The sequence below is a fragment of the Myotis yumanensis genome, unplaced genomic scaffold, assembly GCF_028538775.1.
Source record: "Myotis yumanensis isolate MYYU_CA2020_CCGP unplaced genomic scaffold, mMyoYum1.0.hap1 SCAF_10, whole genome shotgun sequence".
In the NCBI taxonomy this organism is placed as follows: domain Eukaryota; kingdom Metazoa; phylum Chordata; class Mammalia; order Chiroptera; family Vespertilionidae; genus Myotis; species Myotis yumanensis.
In genome coordinates, this window is record NW_027223761.1 from 14,823,732 (window position 1) to 14,843,184 (window position 19,453).

Consider the following 19,453-nt stretch of genomic DNA (forward strand, 5'->3'; position numbering starts at 1 on the left):
CTCATCTCAAAAGACAGCAGATAGTCCTGCTTTGCTGAAGTCACAGAGGGGGAGACTACTTTGCAAAGCTCTAGGGCCACAGACTGTGCAGGGTTTTAGCCTTATCCTTAGTGATTCTCAGACCGGTCGTCCCAGGAGAGAGACCCTCCGGTCTGCGAGAAAGCATGCCGGAAGGACTGAGCACAGACCCAGGCTGCAGAAGCTGTGCCAGGAAGCAGCCATGGCGGGAAATGTGCTCCCATTATTCCCAGCAGCACAGCCAGGCCCACAGGCTGGGGTGATTCTTCGGAGGCTCCCCTGGGCTCTGGCTCCCTCTGAGTCCCAGGAACCTCCCTGCCCCCACTCCAGTCTGGTGTTCCTGGGGCTCATCCTGGGAGTGGGGGGTGCCGAGGAGCCTCCCCTGCGGGGCCAGCCCTGCCATGGCAGCTATGGCAGCTTGCCCTAGCAGCTGGTATTCCATTACAGGGCCTACAGTGAGGCCCAGATTAGACCATGAGCTCATTGCAGCATGAATGGGGCCCCCCCGGGGTGGGGGGCCAGGAAGGCTGAAGGTCTGACTTGGAAATGTCACTGGGGTTCTCCCTGATCCTCTCCCTTCCGCTGTCTCTCCCTGCCTGAGTCTCTGGAACTCTCTTCCTGTCTACCTCCCGTGCACACACTGACACCCCTCTTGGAGCTCGCTGGAGATTGTCATGGCAACCCTCCAGCAAAATTATCAAAACACTTTTGTTCGCAATCATACCAGACGAAGTGGTAATTCTGAGTGAGACAGAAGCAGTTGGTAGGACGCTGAAATCACTGGCTTTGTGCGGAAAGCCCGCCGAGGGGTGGGCTGGGCTCCCGCGGGGGTGAGGGTGGAGCCAGCAGGACGCCCGCCCCGGAGAGGCCTTGTTGCTTGCCTGCCATGGACCTTGTTTGCCTATGACCGTTCCCCGCCCCTGTTGCCGCACTCACATTCTCATTTCACCCCACACACCTGAATGCACGCATGTGCATACTGACCGGAACAGCAAGGTCTAGAGTAACCACCACCTCACTCAGCACTCAGAGGCCTGGCAGCCCTCTGGAGAGGCTTTTGGGAGAATGTGAGGGGACAGACAGCTGACCAAGGTGTCTAGCTGGCAGTCGGTCAGTGCCAGAGTGGCAGAGCAGCCACAGGAAGGGGCCTACCCTGCTCCCCCCCACCCCCCTCGCCACCACCCCAGAAAAGCAAGGGAGCCCGGCGGGCTCTCCCCACCTGGCTCTGTGGCTCACCGCCCATCTGCATCCCAGACGGACTGGGCATCCCTGCTCTGCCTGCCCGGCCTGGGCACCGCAGGCTCCCTTGGAAACAAAGCCCTGCTAATAGCTGAAGAACTGGAGTTGCTTTTTTTAAACCCCAGCTCTGCCCAAAAGCCAAAGTGTGGGTGGGGACGGTGGAGGAGGTGGAGGCACAGGCCTCCTTGGCCAGCTGCCATCTTCCTGCCCATCTGCTCCCCCAGCAGCCCCTCCACAGAGGCGAGCCTCCCCCGCAGCCTCAGTGGGGCTGCTTGCCACTCTCTGGCCCAAGCCTGAAACATCCTGTGAATGGGTCCCCCCATCCCTGCATCCTTCTGAGGATTCTAGAATGTCAGAGCTGGAGGGGCCCCCAGTAAATCGGAGCCTAGTCTCCTTCACAGATGACGAAACTGGCTCAGAGATGGGAAGCATCTGGTTCGAGGCTACAGTGTATGCGGGTGATGGAACCTGGGGTCTGACCTCTATCTAGTCCCGTGCTGTTTCTGTCACTTCAGAGGGATGGCGAGACGGGTGCGGGCACAGAGCATGGGTGTTGGACTGGGGTCAGGCAGACAGCTGTGTCAGCACTGGCACTGAGGGGGGCCTTGGTGGGCTACAAAGCACCCCGAGTCCTCATTTCTAAAATAGAGCTGATGCTACCCCTCAAAGGATGCCATGAGGGTGATTAGGTGAGGCACTTGCCAAGCATCATTGGCATGGTGCCAGGCACATAGGTGCTCAACAGATGACATTTCTGTGTCTCTCCTTGGTCGTCCCAGGGACACGGGCCTGGTGAGAAGAGGGACTGTCCTGCACCCCCTTTAATAGCCATCCTCTGCCCCAAGGTGGCCAAGAAAGGCCACTTAGCCTGTCCTGGAAAACCCAACACTGACCCTGCGAATCAGTAAGGCCAGAGGTCAACAGAACCCGATACCTGGATAGGCTGTGGGCCTAGATCTGCCATCCTCCTCACACATGTGAGGGACGGTCTGTTGAAAGAGGCTGATATCCCCTGAAGCAGCCTAGGACCACCTCTGGGCACTGGCTCCCCGGGAATCCCATGCCTGGAGACATTGCTCTGTCTGGCTTCCTCCCTTACACGGAGTCAGGCAGAGGGATAAGCCACCAGAGCCAGATGCCCTCGGGAGCCCTTTCCCCAGACATCTTCTCAGCCACGTGGGGGGCTGGGCAGGATGGGGTGTGAGACAATGAAAACAAAAGGAAGGTGTGCCTCATGCCTAGAACATGCTGGGCACTACCCAGGAGCTTCCCATACAGCGATCGCTGGCTCCCGGGGCATTACTTGTGCTCTGAGATGCAGCCACTGAGTCTCAGGGAGTAGGACCTGCCCAGAGTCACAGAATGAGCCTGTGGCAGAGCAGGGTTAGAATCGGGTCTGTGTTCTAACCCGATAGCAGCCCTTCCAGAGGGCACAGAACAGTGTGAAAAGGCCACTAAGTATGGGGCTGGTCCATGAGGCATCCTGAAGGGGAGAAGCCATGGATGGGAAGGGTCAGCAGTGGGACCAAGAATCTGGACAGGGAAGCCGACAGGAGTGGCCGAGGGCAGTGGTCGCCAACCTTTCAGACCTCACATGTGGGGAGCTGATATAGGGTTAAGCCTCAGACTGACCTTCTGGCAAAGTCACAAACAAGTCCTAGCTTAGAGGGCACAGTCCTCTTAGCATAATTAGGCTTGACCTTATAACACTCCCTAGATCTTATCTGGGAAAGCTAATGGGATGAGGAAGTGCAGGAAGTGTAACCATGGTCAAAACAAGTGAAACTCGTAAGAACTGTGCAACTATGGTAACCACTACCTTGTTTGCCTCTCACTATAAAAGCTTGGTGAGGCCTGAGCACAGTGGAAGTCCTTCCTCTTGAGTTGGACTTGGTTGCCTGGTCCCCCATATTCCCAAATTATCTTGTGTCTTTTCTATTTCATTTGTGTGCGGCTCCACTTCCAGACCCAAACCCTGAACCACGCAGGACGTGGAGGGAAACACTTACGACACTCACAGACCACCAGTGGTCTGCTGCTCCAAAGGTTTCTTTAAACCAGCAGTCGCCAACCTTTCGGACCTCACGGGCCACCGCTGGCCTAGGGTACCCCAGTCCCCAGCCTGGGAGTTTGGGGTCCAGAGGAGCTGCATGGGTTGGAAAGAAAGCTGTGGTGGAACCAGGCGCTGTGGGAGCAGGCTCGGGGGGCAGGGTGGAGGTGGTACACTCCACAGGACCCCTGACTCCTGCTTGCAAAGGCAGTGGCTGTTACTGTGATCCAGTGGGGGAAGGCAGACAACACCGATGGAAACAAGCAGATGAGAAGGCCTTTTAGATCTTAGTTAAGCATGATAGGAAGGAAAGGGGGGTAGAGTGAGGGAGGGATGATCTTCTCAGCACACTCCCTGCTTCCCCCCCCCCCCCCCCCCCCCCCCCGTCCCTTTCCAGTTTGCTCTCCACATGGCAGCCACAGTGAACTCCTAAAAACATACACTGGAGTGTGCAGCTCCCCTGCTCAAAACCCCAGTGCCTCACCACTGCCCCTAGAATAAAAATGCTGTCAACCCTTCTGGCTCTCCTGAAGTTCCTGAAGAAGCCAAGCTCAATCCTGCCGTAGGGCCTTTGCACTAGGGTTGGGCCCCTCTGCCCCAATGCTTCCCCCCGAAGTGGGCACACGCTGGGTCCTTCTTTGCCCTCCACAGGGCACATGGACGCAGTGCAGTGGATACGAAGCAGCTTAGGAGCCAAGGGGCCTGGGTTGGAACCTCAGCTCTGCTGGTTACCAGCTATGTGGCCTGAGGCAAGTGGCTTAGCCTCTCTGTGCCTTGGTTTTCCTGTCTGTAAATGGCGACACAACAAATACTTATTACCAGGGTTGCTGCGAGGATAAATACAGGAGTTAACACGTTAGATGAGTTCATGCATCAGAAGTGCTCCAGAGCATGGCACACACTAAGTACTTGGTAGTGTTATTATTGTCCCGCAGGCCTTCGGGTGTCACCTGAACTATCACCCACTCTGAGAAGCCTTTCCTGGCCACCCCTCCGCCCAGGCACTGCCCATGCATGTGGCTGGATCTGCACCTCCCGCCTCCCGCCCCCCGCCCCCCCCCCCCCCCCCCCCCCCCCCCGCAGTGCATGTTCTTGTTTCCTGTTTACTGTCTGTATCTCCCTGCCCCCAATGTAACTTCCAGAGGGCAAGACATTCCTGAGCGGGTACTCAGTAGGTTCTCAATACATCTTCCTTGAATGGCTATGGAAGGAATAGAGGCCAAATCCTATTGATTCCCTGGGTTGACAGTTTCCTTTCTGGGAGCCGGTAGGGGGCACTGCTCTGGCCCATAGGCCCTCAGCTCCGCTGGTTTGCGCTGGGAGTTGGGACACCTGACAGGGGACCTGTCTTAGAAGCCCGGGCGCTGGTGGGCATCACCCTCAGCTGGCTACTACAGAGCGCGGACTCTGGAGTTGGCCCCGCAGTGCCTCCGACACCTCATATGTAAAATTGGGAGAATACCGATGACCTCACTGTTATGAAGATTGAATACGTAACACAGAGCTCACTGGCTGGCCTGGAGTACAACTCTCCAGATGGTAGTTGTTGTGTTGTTGTTGTTGTTAGTGGCATATCCAAGTGTCATTCTTCTACGCATGAAGGAGGGGGGGGGGGTGTGCCTGAGGGACTTGAAGAGGGTGGGGTAGTGAGGAGATAAACATGGAGAAGACATATAGGGAACAGGAGAACCAGAATGGAGTAATAGGTTGTGACTGTATTCATGCGTGCCTCTGTGTGTGTGTGTGTGGGGGGGGGGGGGGGGTTAGGGAGAAGAACAACGATCCAGAGAAGAAACTCAACTCTCCCTCCGAACTCAGTTCTGGGGAGCCGTGCCCTGGCTCTGCCCGCTGTAAGGACAGGAGCGGCCACCACCCGAGGCAGAACAACCACCGCGCCGAGTGTGTGCCTCTGAGATTAGGCGCCGGGAAGGGGAACCTGCGTCCCGCGGCCGCCGCGGTTCCTACAGACTTGGGGGTCCCAGCACCAACAGTAACATCCCAGGACCCCTGCTCCCTGCCGCCCTGGGCCAGCGGTGTCCCCCGCGGCTCGGGAGGCTCCCGGCATCCCCGCGGGCGGGGCCTGCCTTCCGGAGCGGGTCGGTGGGGGCGGGGGGCTCCGGGAAAGGGGCCGTTACTTTCCCAGAGCGGCGGGCGACGTCAGGCGGGAGGGCGCGGGGCGCACGCTTTAAATGGCATTCGCTGTCATCCGAGCCCGGCCGTGTGGGTAGGAGCCGCTATATAAGCGGCGGCGGACGCCGCGGGGCAGACGCGCGGACGCGGCCAGCGTCTCGGATCGCAGCGGAGCGGTCCCCCCAGAGCCGTGTATCCCCGACGGGCCCTCGCCCGCCCTCCCGAGGAGCGCCGAGCCGGGCCCGTGAGGGCCGCCGCCACCCCACAGCAGATTTGGATCCCCCGCCCGGCGAGCCCCAGGCTGCTGCCTCCCGGGGGGGCCCGGCGCAGCGGCCGCTCCCCGACAGCCCCGCCGCCCCCGCCGCCCGGCCCCGAAGACGCCGGCAGCGCCATGGCGGCCGCCAAGCCCAGCGAGCTGATGGGCATCTGCTCCAGCTACCAGGCGGTGATGCCTCACTTCGTGTGCCTGGCGGACGCGTTCCCGCAGCCCGTGCGGCCCGCCAAGCTGACCAAGGGCAAGGGCCGGCTGCGGCGGCCGCGCCAGTCCCGCTTCAAGACGCAGCCGGTGACCTTCGACGAGATCCAGGAGGTGGAGGAGGAGGGGGTGTCGCCCATGGAGGAGGAGAAGGCCAAGAAGTCCTTCCTGCAGAGCCTGGAGTGCCTGCGCCGCAGCACGCAGAGCCTGTCGCTGCAGCGGGAGCAGCTCAGCAGCTGCAAACTGAGGAACAGCCTGGACTCCAGCGACTCCGACTCGGCCCTGTGAGGGCGCCGCCGGCAGCGGGGACGCACGCCTCCGGGGCCCGCCGGGGACGAGCGTGCGAACCCCGGTAGGGCCCGCGCCCTGGGGACCCCGGAGACCCCCGAGGACCCTGGACGACCGCCCCTCGCGCTCGCTGGCACTCCCGCCAAACAGAACTGGTCGTTGCGCCCTGTGCTGCGCTGGTCCTGGGTCCGAGCGCGTCGGGGGCGCCAGGAAGGGGGCCGCTTCTCTGCCCTTGTACATGTTTATTTTTAAACTCTGCCCAGTCCGAACTCTGCTGTGAGTGTGTGCCGGGAGCGCACCCGAGCCGGGTTGCCGGCGTCGCCAGGGCTCCCTGGAGAGCCGCTCCACGCCCTTGCCCGATGGGTTGCAACTACGATCTTGCACACCGCTCCACCGCCGCGCCCCCCAGCGCACCCAGTGCACACTCACGCCAACATACGCTCGCTGAACACTTTTATAATCGTTAGGCGCGGCCGATGGGACTTGGTGCAGCGCAGCCGCTGCTGTGGCCGGAGGATGGGTATTTATTTTTGCATTGCGATGGCTGTCGGCGTTTATTTAACGGTCTTTTTACCTGGATATGTCTATGAGGCTCCCGAACGGAGACAAATAAAGTCAATATATTTGCACAGTGCATTTCTCCAGGTTCTTGACCTCTTGAACCTTCAGGGCCCAGGCTCACCAGACTGGGAGGTTGGGGGCGGGGGGGCAGGGGGTTGGGTGTGGCTGGAATGGGAGGCCAGGATCCCCGAGTGGAGGTAACTCCACGAGCTTCGCTTACCGGAACGAGGTCGCGTCCCCCTGCCCGGGTCCATTGCTCGCCTCCCCAGGTGGATCCACACCTGCCTCCCTGCCTCCCTCCGCTGGTGATGGAGTTGAAGCCGCTGGTGAGGCGGCAGTCGGCGCTGTGAGGATGGAGGGAGCCCTTCTCCTGAGGCTGACTCCTCCGGGAGGCTGGGGTCAGGGTGGTCGCCCTCCACCCGCCCCGGAGGACCCACCCACTCCGTGCCCTTCCCGGTGGCGGGTGGGGAGATGCCTGAGCCGGCAGTGGAAGACTCGGGCGGGACATTTGGGTGGGTAGTGGGACTCGAGGGGGGGCTGGGAGCCCGTCCGAGTGGGCGAGAGTGGGTGCCCCCCCCCCTCACCTCCTGCCGCGCCCTGACGCAGAGGAGTGCCCGGGACCCTGCGCCGCGGGAGCAAACAGTGGTGTTTTCAGTTCTTCGCTTCCTCCCTGCAGCCCTTCACCTGGCACTCTCCAGGGTTCCGCGAGGAGGGTGGGGTATGTCTTAGGTCAGAGCCTGAAGGGCGCTGGGGTACCACCGCGTCTTCCCACCCCCTTTTGTTTACAGATGAGAAAACAAACCTTCGCAAGCAGCGAAGGAAAAGTCACGAGGAGAGTAGCTAGGAGTCGCAGCCAGCTCCCCCGACTCTGCTTCCAGGGCTCCTAACATCACTGGAGCCTCTCTTTCTAGTGCTTTACAGCAGCTGCCCGGCACCCCTGTCTCCGCCCTAAGCCCTCGGGGTTGGCAGCGTAACAGGGCCACTTGGCAGCGGTGGTGATGGGGTAATAAACGACATTCGGTCGAGGAGGGCAGGATCCCCACTTGGAGCCCCTACCATCCCACCCCTCCACGATTACTTCAGGGTTGACCCACCATTCCAGGCTGGGAGCTTGGGTGCTTTACCGACTTCTTTCTCCAGGTTTCCCAGTTTCTGTGCTTGGGCGCCCTCTGGTGGTGGGGGCTGAACCGTCTTTTACTCTTCACACCGCACCTCTTGTAGGCCCTGGCTCTGCAGAAAACGAGAGAGCAGAGGAAATGAAACGAAGAAACAAAAATAGAGCAGCTTTTTATGTACTGAATTGTTAAATAAGGCCAATTAGATCTTTTTAAAAATTATATATTTTCATTGGTTTCAGAGAGGAAGGGAGAGGGAGAGAGAGAGAGAGAAACATCATTGATGAGAGGGAATCATTGATTGGCTGCCTCCTGCACGCCCCACACTGGGGATTGAGCCCGAAACCTGAGCATGTGCCCTTGACTGGAATTGAACCCAGGACCCTTCACACCACGGGCCAATGCTCTATCCACTGAGCCAAACCAGCTAGGGTGGCCAATTAGATCTTAAAAAAAAAAAAAAAAGGAAAGAAAAATAGGACCCACAGGGCCTGAATGTCCTCCTCACTGGCTCAGAGGGGGACTGGGGTCTGTGGCGCTGTCCTAGCCCCAGGGAACACACTGGCCATGGCAGCGGCAGTGGCAGCCAGTTCCACTGTGGCCAGGGCTCCTGACAGAAGGCCCTTCCTTGCAGATGCCTCAGCCTGGGAGGCAGCTGTGAGTGAGGCTTTGATCCTGATGACCGGCGGCTGCCATGGCTAGGCTGGTTTGAGCACCTCAGGGTGGGAGGAGGGTTGCTGAACTCTGAATCTCCTTACTCCCCTTCTCTTCCCTCAACTTGTGCCCCACCCTCTCTTATATTACATCTTCAGCAGTAGTCCCTCTTTTTACTCTTCAGGGGCTAGTGCCCCAAACCTTCCCAGTGGCTGTCACACCCTGTAGGCCAGAGATCCTGGCTTGGGCGTCTCCCCTGTGGGCACCACAATACCCGTCTTCCTGTTGGAAAGCCTCCTTCCCCAGCTGAAGGCCTGCGTGGGTCACCCTGGCCAGCATCCGGGGGTTGTTGTGGGGGCCACGTCCCATCACCAGCTCCTGCTCAGCTACTCAGTCAGTGCTTACGCAGTGTTTGTCGGGTTAAGATGAGTAAGGAGGCAGTGAGGAGAATTGATGCTCATCTTGCCTGCTTCCTGATTTGTCTTTAAATTATTCTACTGAATAAATGTTCTGCATTTAATCAAGCTAATTCCCCACTCTCTGGTATAAAAGTGAGTCCAATTTGTCCCAATTTCTTTGTTTTGCCTACAACTGGCAATTAGTTCTCAGGGTTGGATAGTACGTTTGGAAGAGGCAGTGACATGGACAGAGGGGCGGGGCAAGGGAGGGGGAGGTTGGGATGACCCCGTGTTAGAGGCAGCAGGCTGGTCTGGGATGCTCTCTGCTGGGCATCTCTTCCCTGCACAGCAGAGAAAGGAGGGGGCGGGAGGGGCTCCTATGAGTCCCTATGGAACTGCTGGGGCTCGGATCCTCCCGGTGGCTTGAAGGCATTCCAAGGCAGCACACAGCTCCACAGAGGCGGCTGAGCTGGGCCTGGAGGCCAGATGGTGGGAGAAGAGGAAAGAGAGGGAGAGACATGGGCAGAGAGAGCAAGAGAGCATGAGAACCAGAAAGATGGGGAGGACGAAGGCCCTCGGAGAGACGGGAAACTCGGAGACATGGAGAGAGGGGGAAACACAGTGAGAGTCAGGAGCCAGAAATTTTCAAAAGATGGACAGAAATGAGAGAAAGGGGGGGGGGGGGGAGAAAGAGAGAGAGAGAGAGAGAGAGAGAGAGAGACCCAGAGAGAGTAGGAGGGAGGGAAGGAGAGAGAGAAGTGCTCTGGAGAATGGGCGTCGGAGGAGAGAGGGTGTCTCTCAGGGAGTTGCTTCACTGCGGAGCTGGGGTGGGTGGGAGCCTGCTCAGCCGTCTGGATTTACAGCCCTTGGGGTTTGCAGGCTTGTCCAAGGAGACACCTCCTTCCTTCCCGTCCCCGTCTGGGCCTCAGCCCTTAGTCCTGGCCTGGGTGACCAGTTTTCAAACAAGCTGGATCCCAGAGGAGGTAACAAGTGGCCATCCCAGCTCCAGCTGGCAGCCTCTTCTAAATATTTCTCTTTGGCTCAGGGGAGTTATTTATCAGGGTGTTTCTTGGACCATTTTGAAGGCCAGCTTGGCCTCTGCAGCTCACTGTGTGCCGTTCTGGGCCCGCTTGGTGTGGGGGTGAGAGGGATGGGCTGTGTGTGATTCCAGGGAATGGGTCAGCCGTGGACTTGACATCCTCCCTCAGGGAGCACATTTGCGGTGGACCCTAGGTCCACTGGGCTCTGGCAAAATAGGAGGAGATAAAGGCCGCCGTTGAGTGAGCACCTCATGTGGGTACTCCACTTCCGTCCTGATAACCTGTCCCAGGCGTTGTGCAGATGACAAAACTACAACGGGGTTAGGTTTCTTGCCCAATGCCACACAGCTAGTCAGTGGTCAGCTGGGTTGCAACCCAGTATTTTTTTTATTTTATTTCAAAGCCTGTGTTCTTTCAAGGATACGAACCTCAACTTCTTACTGTCACACCCTGTGGTAGCCATGAGAATGGGCCTTGCAGACCTTCTGTTACAGGAGAATCTTCCAGAGCAGCTCTGGCTTTGAAATCCATCCCATGCCCCCCCACAGGCTGCTCCCCACCAATGCCTGTGTGCATGGCTTGGAAACTAAGGCAGAACTGTCCTGGGAGGCCTGAGATTCCTTTGTTGGTGGACTTGGGCTCAAGGCTTTCCCGATGGCTCCGCAGGAGCTTTCTTAGACTGCAGGGCTGTCCATGGACACCTCTCCCGCTCTCCTCTCAGGGTCTCTTGCCTCGTAGCCTGCTGGCTCCCTCTCTGTTTCATTCCACACAGGCATGTCTCCTACTGAAATCCTTGCACGCTTAATCCTATCGTCAACCCACTGCTCAGAGAACCCTGGCTGGCACCCTCTTCCACCTCCCAGCAGGTGCCCGGAGCTGCGGGGGACACGACTTGCCTTGCAGTTTGCATGTCACTGGACCATGCGGAACCCTGTGTGGCGGAGAGGACATCCTTCCCCAGACATCCTGCACTTGGATCTGGAAGTGTAACTAGGTGGAGTTTGGGATCCACTTCCTTGGAGGGGGCGGAGCGTGTTCTGTTGTGGGAAGATGACATTGACATTTGGCTGCCAGCCGGGCAGTCCACAGTGCAGATCGCAAATGCTCCCCCGGAGTCTGTTTTCCGCATCTTCCTGGGCACAGGGTCGGCCGATCTCTGTCTCTTCTGTGAGAGCATGGCCACGCGCTGAAGCTCTCTGCAGAGGGATGAGCAAGCAAGCGCCTGCCACCCTGGGCCGGGCCGTAAGACGTGGGCAGGTCCTTCTTATTTTTCCCTAAAGACAGACCAGGGGCCTACCTGCGGCTGCCATGACACTGAGCTGCCTGTGGGTGGCTGTGGAATGTGGACTCCTGTCTTCCTGAACCTGCTGCATTCCTGCTGGGTCTCTTGGTAGCAGCCTAAGAGTCCTCCCTTGGCCATTCTGACCCAGAGCAGGTTTCCTCATGACAGGGCCGTGTCCTGTTCCCCTCATCAGGGTGGGGACATGCGACTCCCACCCCGATGTGCTCCAGCTGTGGGGACGGGGAAGATGGCAGTGGTTCTGTAAGAGTTCTTAGTGGGAAGTGGGATGTGCTGGACTCCAGCCCTGCTCTGCTGCTCCCTTGCATGTGGCCTTGAGCAAATCACTTCTCCTCTCTTTCCCTGATGGCTTTCTTACCTTTATGTTCTGAAGTTTGTAAAGGCCCCAGGCTATCATGCAGCACCTTAGAGCCGTAGGGTCCTGGCCCTGGTGGCTGGACAGAGGCAGCGTTCATACAGACTCGGCACCCAGCTCCTTCATGCCCGATGGGGAGATGGAGGCCTTCATCCCACCCCTCTTCCCCAGCCCTGAGGAGAGTCCCAGCAACTCTGGGCTAGTCTGTTCTGTGCTGAACAATTCCTTCCAAACCCAAAATAACCACGTGAGCGCCACCCTGCTGCTGGCTCGAGACCTCAGCAATGTGTTGTTGCCCTTGGCCCCACTCTGCCTCTCTGACCCGCCAGGCTGGCCTTCAGGTAGCCTCTGACCTTCCCTCTGGTCTTCCCAGGAGGGTTCTGACAGAACTCCCCCTTCCCACATTTTCCAGAATGTGCAAGACATTCCCGGAGAGGCCAGACCTTCTGAGCCTGCTACCCTCAGATCCATGCCTCATAAAACCCACCGTATTGGCTGTTATATCTGTTCTGAGGTTTTAAAATTAGCTGTTCTTTGGTCTGCTGTACAACGCCACCCCATAAAAAGCTGCTGGGCACACGAAATCCACTTTGCATCATCAATGAGTGGTCTGTGTGAGGGCTAGGACCTGCTGAGCCATGCCCTGTGCACTGTGGGGCATGCGCATGCAGACACACACACACACACACACACACGCACACTCTCTCTCTCTCACACACACACACACACACATACAAACACACACACACACACACAACCCAATAATCCTTACCCTGATGAATATAAAAATGGGCACGAGAATGGGGTCCTGCCATAGCTGATCCTAGTGGGCAGGCAGCAGGAACACTGATATTGTGGGGACTCTGGGCCAAGTAATAGGTGAAAGTGTCTCCTTTGATAGCTTGCAAGGCAGATCTTTGCCTTCGAAGGCTGTAACTCAAGAGAAGCTGGGAAGAGCCAGGAGGTTAGTGAGTACCGGCTGCTCCTTGTTAGTTGTAGTGACATTCAAAGAAAAGACGTGAGCACTGCACACATGAACCGGATTTCCAGCAGAGGTGAAAGGGAATAGCAAGGATCCGGAAATGTAGGGAACAGCCATCTGCTCCTGTCACCCAAACATAGGAGCTCAGACGGTTGTGGCTGAGAGCCTTTCTCAAAGACTATCCAGCACGCAAAGCATTCATGCAAGGGAGCCAGCGCCAAGGCAAAGGTCAGACACAGGGGCTGCTTCTCTCTTAAGCCTGTTCTTTCAGTAGGTCTCAAAATCGCCGTTACAGCACTGTCGGGGGACAGGCTTGGGAGCCAGAGCGAGGGAGAAAGGCATGAAGCAGGCTTGAGAATCTGTGAGAAAACAGCCAAGCCTCATTACTTGTTCATGAGATGACAGTAAGCAAATAGAATTTGATCCCTAATGAATCTTCCAAGGAATTGTTTTTTCCAAAGAAACTATAAAAGCCCCAAAATAGCCCTCAAGGAAGACATATTTTCTGACATCCAGGTCAGATGAGGACAGTCGCCAAGGGAGAATCTTCCAGAAGGCAAGACCAGCGCAGCCAGGACCTCCAGGGCCAGGGCAGGGGTCCTCAATCCTGCCCGGGGACTACTGCATGCTGCCCCGGCTCTCCTGTGAATGGGCATGTTTCTCTGGTCTCACTTCCCTGTTTGACCATAGCCTACCGGTCCGGGGGGTGGAACAAACTGTCCCTTAGCTTACCAGTCATGTGGCCTCAGGGGCCCACACCTGAACCACACCTGAGCGAGGCCTGGGCGTCACTCAGAGATCACGGTGCGGTAACTGGGTGGACTCGGGTGTGTCTCCCATGTAGTTAGTAGCCAGAGGGATGGGCTGTGTCAGAGACAGTTCGTGATTCCCTAGGATCTGTCCTATCCATTCTCCTAGGCAGGAAGCCCGACCAGTCCCAGCCCACCCCAGGCCTTGGATTTAAGTTTATCCAGTGCCAAGTTTCCTCCCAGCAAATGTGAGTGCAAGTCATGTTTGCCTCTCCTGGACCCAGACCTGAGATTAGGAGTATGCCAGCTCCATACTTTCCCTTCCCTCCTACCAGGGGCAACCTGGAAATGATGGTGACTTGGCTTCTACCAAGCAGATGATGACATGATCTCAGGGATTGATGAAGCTACAACTTGGGGGGGACTTGGGGCCCTGAACGACTGAGTGAGCAGAGCTGTTGGCTGTCCTGGCCTGTTACAGGAAAGAAAAATACGGTTGTTTCTTCTTTCGGGGACTGTGGGGTGGGTCTCGTGCTGCAGCAGGAGAACTTACCTTGCACACCCTCCTTGCTTTTCTGTCCCTGAGATCCCCCAGGAGAGAGGTTCCATGTCCTCATGCTCTTGTTTCCTGCGCTGCTGTAACTAGTCCTGCTGAAGGGAGCTGCTGGTTATCTGCTGCACAGATATGCATCTGAACTTCAGCTTGAGCTGTTCTAGCTTAACCAGGGAGTGTGAAGCCAGGCTTCAAAACCCACTGACAGCCCATTTGTGGCTATGGATTCTCAGGGAAAATGCTTTCCCTCTGAGCTCAGTGCTAGGATTTCCTTGTAGGTTTTAGTGGGGATGGTGACTGGTGGGTTTCGCTCCTAGTTTTTCCCTAACCTGATGTGGGGGGTGGGGGGGGCAGGAGGAGGGGGGGGGGGCGGCGAGTGGAGATCCAGCTTTGTGCAGGGCTGGGTGTTTCATTAATCTCCCATTTGGGATGGGCTCTGGGTTGACTCTTACACTTCTCATCTCTGTCATCCCACGAGTACCAAGGTCAAGGTCCCCATGATTTGGCAATGCCCTCAAGGTGAAAGGCTGCCTCCTGCCCTGCCCACCTCTCTGGGTTCCTGATTTCTCTTATTTTGGGACTTCTGAGTATTCCCTATTTTCTTGCCAGATCATTGACTAATTTTTTAAAAAATTCTTTTAACCAGCTTTTAAAGTTGCTTTAGCATAAAAGTCAGTTAGCACATGCATTCCACTGTTCTGCCTAAAACAGAATCTCTGCCCTTACCTCTCTAAACCTCTATATCCTCATCTCTAAATGGGAATAATAACAGAGGGTATCTCAAAACCCTGTGAGGATTAGTGAGGTAATATATGCAAGCCACTCAAAAGAGTGTTTGGCAGATAGCAGGCTCCTAGCAAATGTTCAGTCTTCTTCCAGGCCCTCCTTCCCCTTTCCCTGCGGTGGGAGGGAGCCCAGGAGCAGTGAATCCCTCTCCCCAGCAAGCTCTGCTGACCTGCAGACCCTGCCAGGACCCCACCTCCGGCCCACACCTCCGCTTCCTGGCGCCGGTCCTCAGGGACCAGCTCCTTCGCCTCACAGAGCTTTCACTGTTTCCTCCTGCGCTGGAAAGGGGCCAGAAATGATGTTTCTGGCTGTCAGCACCCTTTCCCAGCAGCCGGAAGCAGCTAGTCTGCAGAGAGCCACAGCCACCTGGTGGGTCTGCAGATTCTACAGACAGATCCGCCCTCAGCTCTCTCAACGCCTCACTCCTCCCATCCCATCCCATCCCATCCCCCCAAAACAGGCTTGGAGGGAGGGTGTAAGTTTCTCTTGATTTTTTGGATAGCTTTTAATTTTTAAATAATTTCAGGGGACAATGATACAAAAATAGCACAAAGAACTTCTGAATGTCCTTAACCCAGATTCCCCAAGTGTTTTCGTTTTGCATCATTTGCTTTATTATTTTATCTGTTGATTTATCTACCTGTCTACACACACACACCCACACACACACACACACACACGTCATTATTATTGTCTGGACCATATGAGAGATCCTTGCAAATAAGGAGCTCCTTTGCTCCTCAGTACCCCTCACAATATTTTCCTAAAAACAGGGGTATTGCCTTTCATATCCACAGTGCACTTATCGAATTCAGGAAATTAATATGAATAGAATACTGTGATGTAAACTAGAGACATTCATATTTTTTCAGTTGTTCCAATGATGACCTTTATATATAATGTTTTTTCTGGTCCAGGGTTCTGTCCAGCATCTCATGTTGCAATTAGTCGTTAGGTTTCTGATCTGGAAGAGTCCCTCAGTCTGCTTTTGACTGACATGATCTTAACATCTTTGAAGAGTACTCAGTTACTTTGTAGAATGTCCCTACATTGGAGTCTGCCTGCTGTTTCTCTGTGATTAAATTCAGGCTCTGCACATGTGGCAGGAATGCCACGGAAGCACTGTTGTGTCCTCAGTGCCTCGGAGGCACGTGATTCAGTCTGTCCCAACCCTGAGGACGGTGACATTAGACACTTGGTTAAGGTGGTGTCCGCCAGGCTCTTCTATAAAGACGTGATTTTCCTCATTGGAATTAATAAGTATTTTGAAAGGATGTAAATATCCCATACTTCATCAGATTTTCACCCCATGGTTTTAGCATCCATTGAAAATTCTTGCCTGAGTCATTTACTACTGTGATATTTGCTAATTGGTGATTTTTTTTTAAAAAAACTCCATTTCCTCGACATTCATTAGTTGGAATTCTTTTTTCTTTCTTTAATCCTCACCTGGGAATATGTTTTTTAAAAATTTTACTTTAGAGAGAGAGGAAGGGAGAAAAAGAAAGAGAGAAACTTCTGTATGAGAGAGAAACATTGGTTGGTCGCCTTCTGTAAGTGCCTGACGAGGGACTGAACCTGTAACCTAGGTATATGCCCTGACTGGGAATTGAACATGCAACCTTTTGGTGTACAGGGATGACACTCCAACCAACAGAGCCACCTGAACAGGACTCTTTAGTTGGCATTCTAACATAAAACAAAGAATTCCCCCATTTATTTATTTATTTATTTATTTATGCATTTATTTATATCACTATGGAGTCATGAATTCCTGTTTTATTTAAGACCTTGTGATTGTTAGTATCATGATTTGTATGGAGGCTTGAATTGTCCCCAACTTGGTCACTGGGAACCCAATAGTATTAACTGTTCTTCCTGCATCTAAGAGCAGGGCCTGTGTTTGTTTTGCTCATTGTCAATCCTAGATCCTAACATATTTTTAAATGAATGATAGAACTCTTACCTATAAAGTGTCAGTAATAATAGTAACTGCCATAAGGTTCTACAAGAAGTAAATGAGCCATTAAGTTAAAGTGTTTAGAACACCAGTAATATTAATAACTAGTATTTATTCCCCACTTACTATGTGTCAGGTCCTGTTCTAAAACTTTGACATGTATTAATTCATTAGACTGATCCTGTGAGATAAGTAATAATCTTTACTTATTCTTGGAAGAGGAAACGGAGGCTGAGAGAGATGAAACATCTTGCCCAAGGTCACACAGGCAACATCCAGAGCCTGCATTCTGACCACTGTGTCATGTTGTCTCCTTATACATGTCATGAGAGTGAGACAGATAAACTGATGAGTATACGATGGAAAGGGTTTTGGTAGATTGAGGATGGAAAGACACCCAGGGGACCAGCCTGAGGGATATCACGCAGATGACAAAGTGCAACACACGGAAGTCCAGACTCATGAATAGTCCTCCACACCCAGCTTCCTGGGTGTTAGCTATTGACTTGAACTGCCCTCTTCTAGCCTCACCCTTCCAACTTCTGTGCTGCCTTCTACCAATCCTGCTCCCACTGCGTCCCCTCAACCAGGCCGCGCTTTGCTCTGCCAGCAGCTCTGGGAATAGCCCTCACCAGTGTTCCTTGGCAGCTCCCTGCCACTGGGCCATGACTTTGATCATTGACCCCCTACTTCTTAGCACTGAAATTGCAAGCTCACAGTTACTTATTTTATTATTCAATTCCTGTCTGTCTACCCTGATAGATTCAGACATCATATCTACTGTTGTTGCCATTATATCTCCTGGTCCATCTTGATAAATACTTGTTGACTATATGAATGACTATAATTCTTTACCTTCTCATCCACTCTTTCATTGACTTGTCCCCACAGTCCTGCAAGAGTGTCCTGAGCTATAAAGAATGAGGGTACTCTGATGGTTCAAAGAAGGAAAGGGCCTAGTTCTAAAATCCCATTCCAGGCAAAGAGCAGAGCTAGAACCTGGACTCATTTGACCTTTCTGAATTGTGTCCCCACCTGTCCTTCACATTGGTGTTCAGATCCCCAGCCCCATGAAAGTAGCTCTGGGCTTCTAGAAACCCATGCAGATGGACTCTGTGTAGTAACTAATTCTCAGGAAAATAAAATCATTGATATTCTAATACTTGATTTTGAGTTTTATATGGTTGAAATGTTTTTGGTGATTCATGCCAATACCAGGAGTGGCCTTCTAGCCCATCTGAAACTGATAGCTGTGATTGACTGTGCAGTCCTGTTGGTGATCAGACAGTCTCATGCCTCCCAGGAAGTATGGATCCACCTGGTAATAGCTGGTGACAGCGCTAAACCCGGCAGATTAGGAGATATACACTAGGGCACAGGTGACAAGCTGTCACTGACAGGCACGAGAAGGGAGTTTCTGTTTCAGATTTACCAATAGAGCCAAGTAAAGGATGGATCTCAATGAAAGGGAAAAGGTCACGTGTAACCCAAGCAGTGAGCCAAGACCAGGGGGTAACACCAGGAGCAGGGTTGCCATGCACCAGAATCTCCTGGAAGCTGGTTAAATACAGACACTTGGACCCTCAATCATGCTAAATCACACCTTAGAGCATTTTTTATCTTTGACAAGTACGCATCCACCCAAAATGATACCGACATGCACTGGACTTAGGTGATCCCATGTCTTAGAAAAAAGACTGCAGAATGTGAGACATGTTCAGTAGCAAAAATATAGGTGAAAACACATATTTTGTGAGATAATCCAACACTGTTTATTCCAGGCAGCTAAGCAATGGTTGTATATGCTCTGTGCACAAAATGCTTCTGAATGGTAGTTTTAATATGTAAGTGTTCTGTATATGGACTCCATCTGCATATACGTCATGCCAATACCAGGAGTGGCCTTTAAAAAATGCAGATGCCTTGTTCTTTGGTTGATTTTATATATGCTGGAAAAGAAACCTCGCTATATGTGGCCAAAATTGGCAAGGTAATAATGCTTAATTAAATACCATCCCCATGTTAGTAATAGTCCAAAAATTTTACTTTGGTCTGCCCTCAACCCCAGTGGAGGGGTAGGATACGGCAGTTGGATTGCGGTTTCATGTAAAAGGGGTTCCCAGATCAGGAAAGAAAAGAGCAGCATCTTTGAAAGGGAAACGGTGGAGGAGCATTAAGGTGGTTTTAATGAGTGTTGAGGGAGCTGCTCTTGAATCCTCACTCAAAGAATGAGGTCTTAAGGATAATTCACTCCCCATGTTTCTCTTGTTGTATTTCTTCAGTTAGTAAGTGGAACTTCCCACCACATAACTTTTCATCTTAGTTTTCCTCCAGCGCATGTATAAGATCATAATATGGGGAGTGTGAAAGGAGCCAAAGTATCAAACTATTGAACTGATACTCACTGGAATGAAAGCTCCAGTAAGGCAGAAAGTTTTGTCTCTTTGTCTCAGAAAGTTTTGTCCTCAGCACTGAGAACAGTACCTGGCAAATGGGAGTTGTTCAATACATATTTGAGGATGGCCATTATGAGACGCCAAAGGCAAAGACTGGAGGAGTCTTCCATCACAAAATATACATGTTTGCATTTAGAGCAGGGATCACACTGATGGTCTGACTCCTTATGGTAGCCAGCTGTATTAGTGTCCTCCGGCTGCCATAAAGCCAGGTGCTGGAAGGGTTGGTTCCTTTTGGAGGCAGATACCATGCCTCTCTCCTAGCTTCTGGTGTTTTCCAGCAAGCCTTGGAGTTGCTGACGCCTAGCTCTAAAATTCATGAGGATGCGAATAAACTTGTTTTT

The 19,453-nt window shown here is 53.8% G+C and overlaps 1 protein-coding gene across 1 annotated transcript; it reads left to right on the plus strand.

The window, feature by feature from the left end:
- Positions 1-5,487: 5,487 nt before the first annotated feature.
- On the plus strand, positions 5,488-6,834 carry CUNH11orf96 (chromosome unknown C11orf96 homolog). Its single transcript, XM_070426485.1, has one exon. The coding sequence runs from the start codon at positions 5,829-5,831 to the stop codon at positions 6,198-6,200; it is 372 nt and encodes a 123-aa protein (XP_070282586.1). The 5' UTR covers positions 5,488-5,828; the 3' UTR covers positions 6,201-6,834.
- The last annotated feature ends 12,619 nt before the right edge of the window (positions 6,835-19,453 follow it).

Excerpts from the sequence above, each read along its gene's own strand:
- CUNH11orf96 (XM_070426485.1), top strand. The coding sequence starts at position 5,829 with ATGGCGGCCGCCAAGCCCAGCGAGCTGATGGGCATCTGCTCCAGCTAC.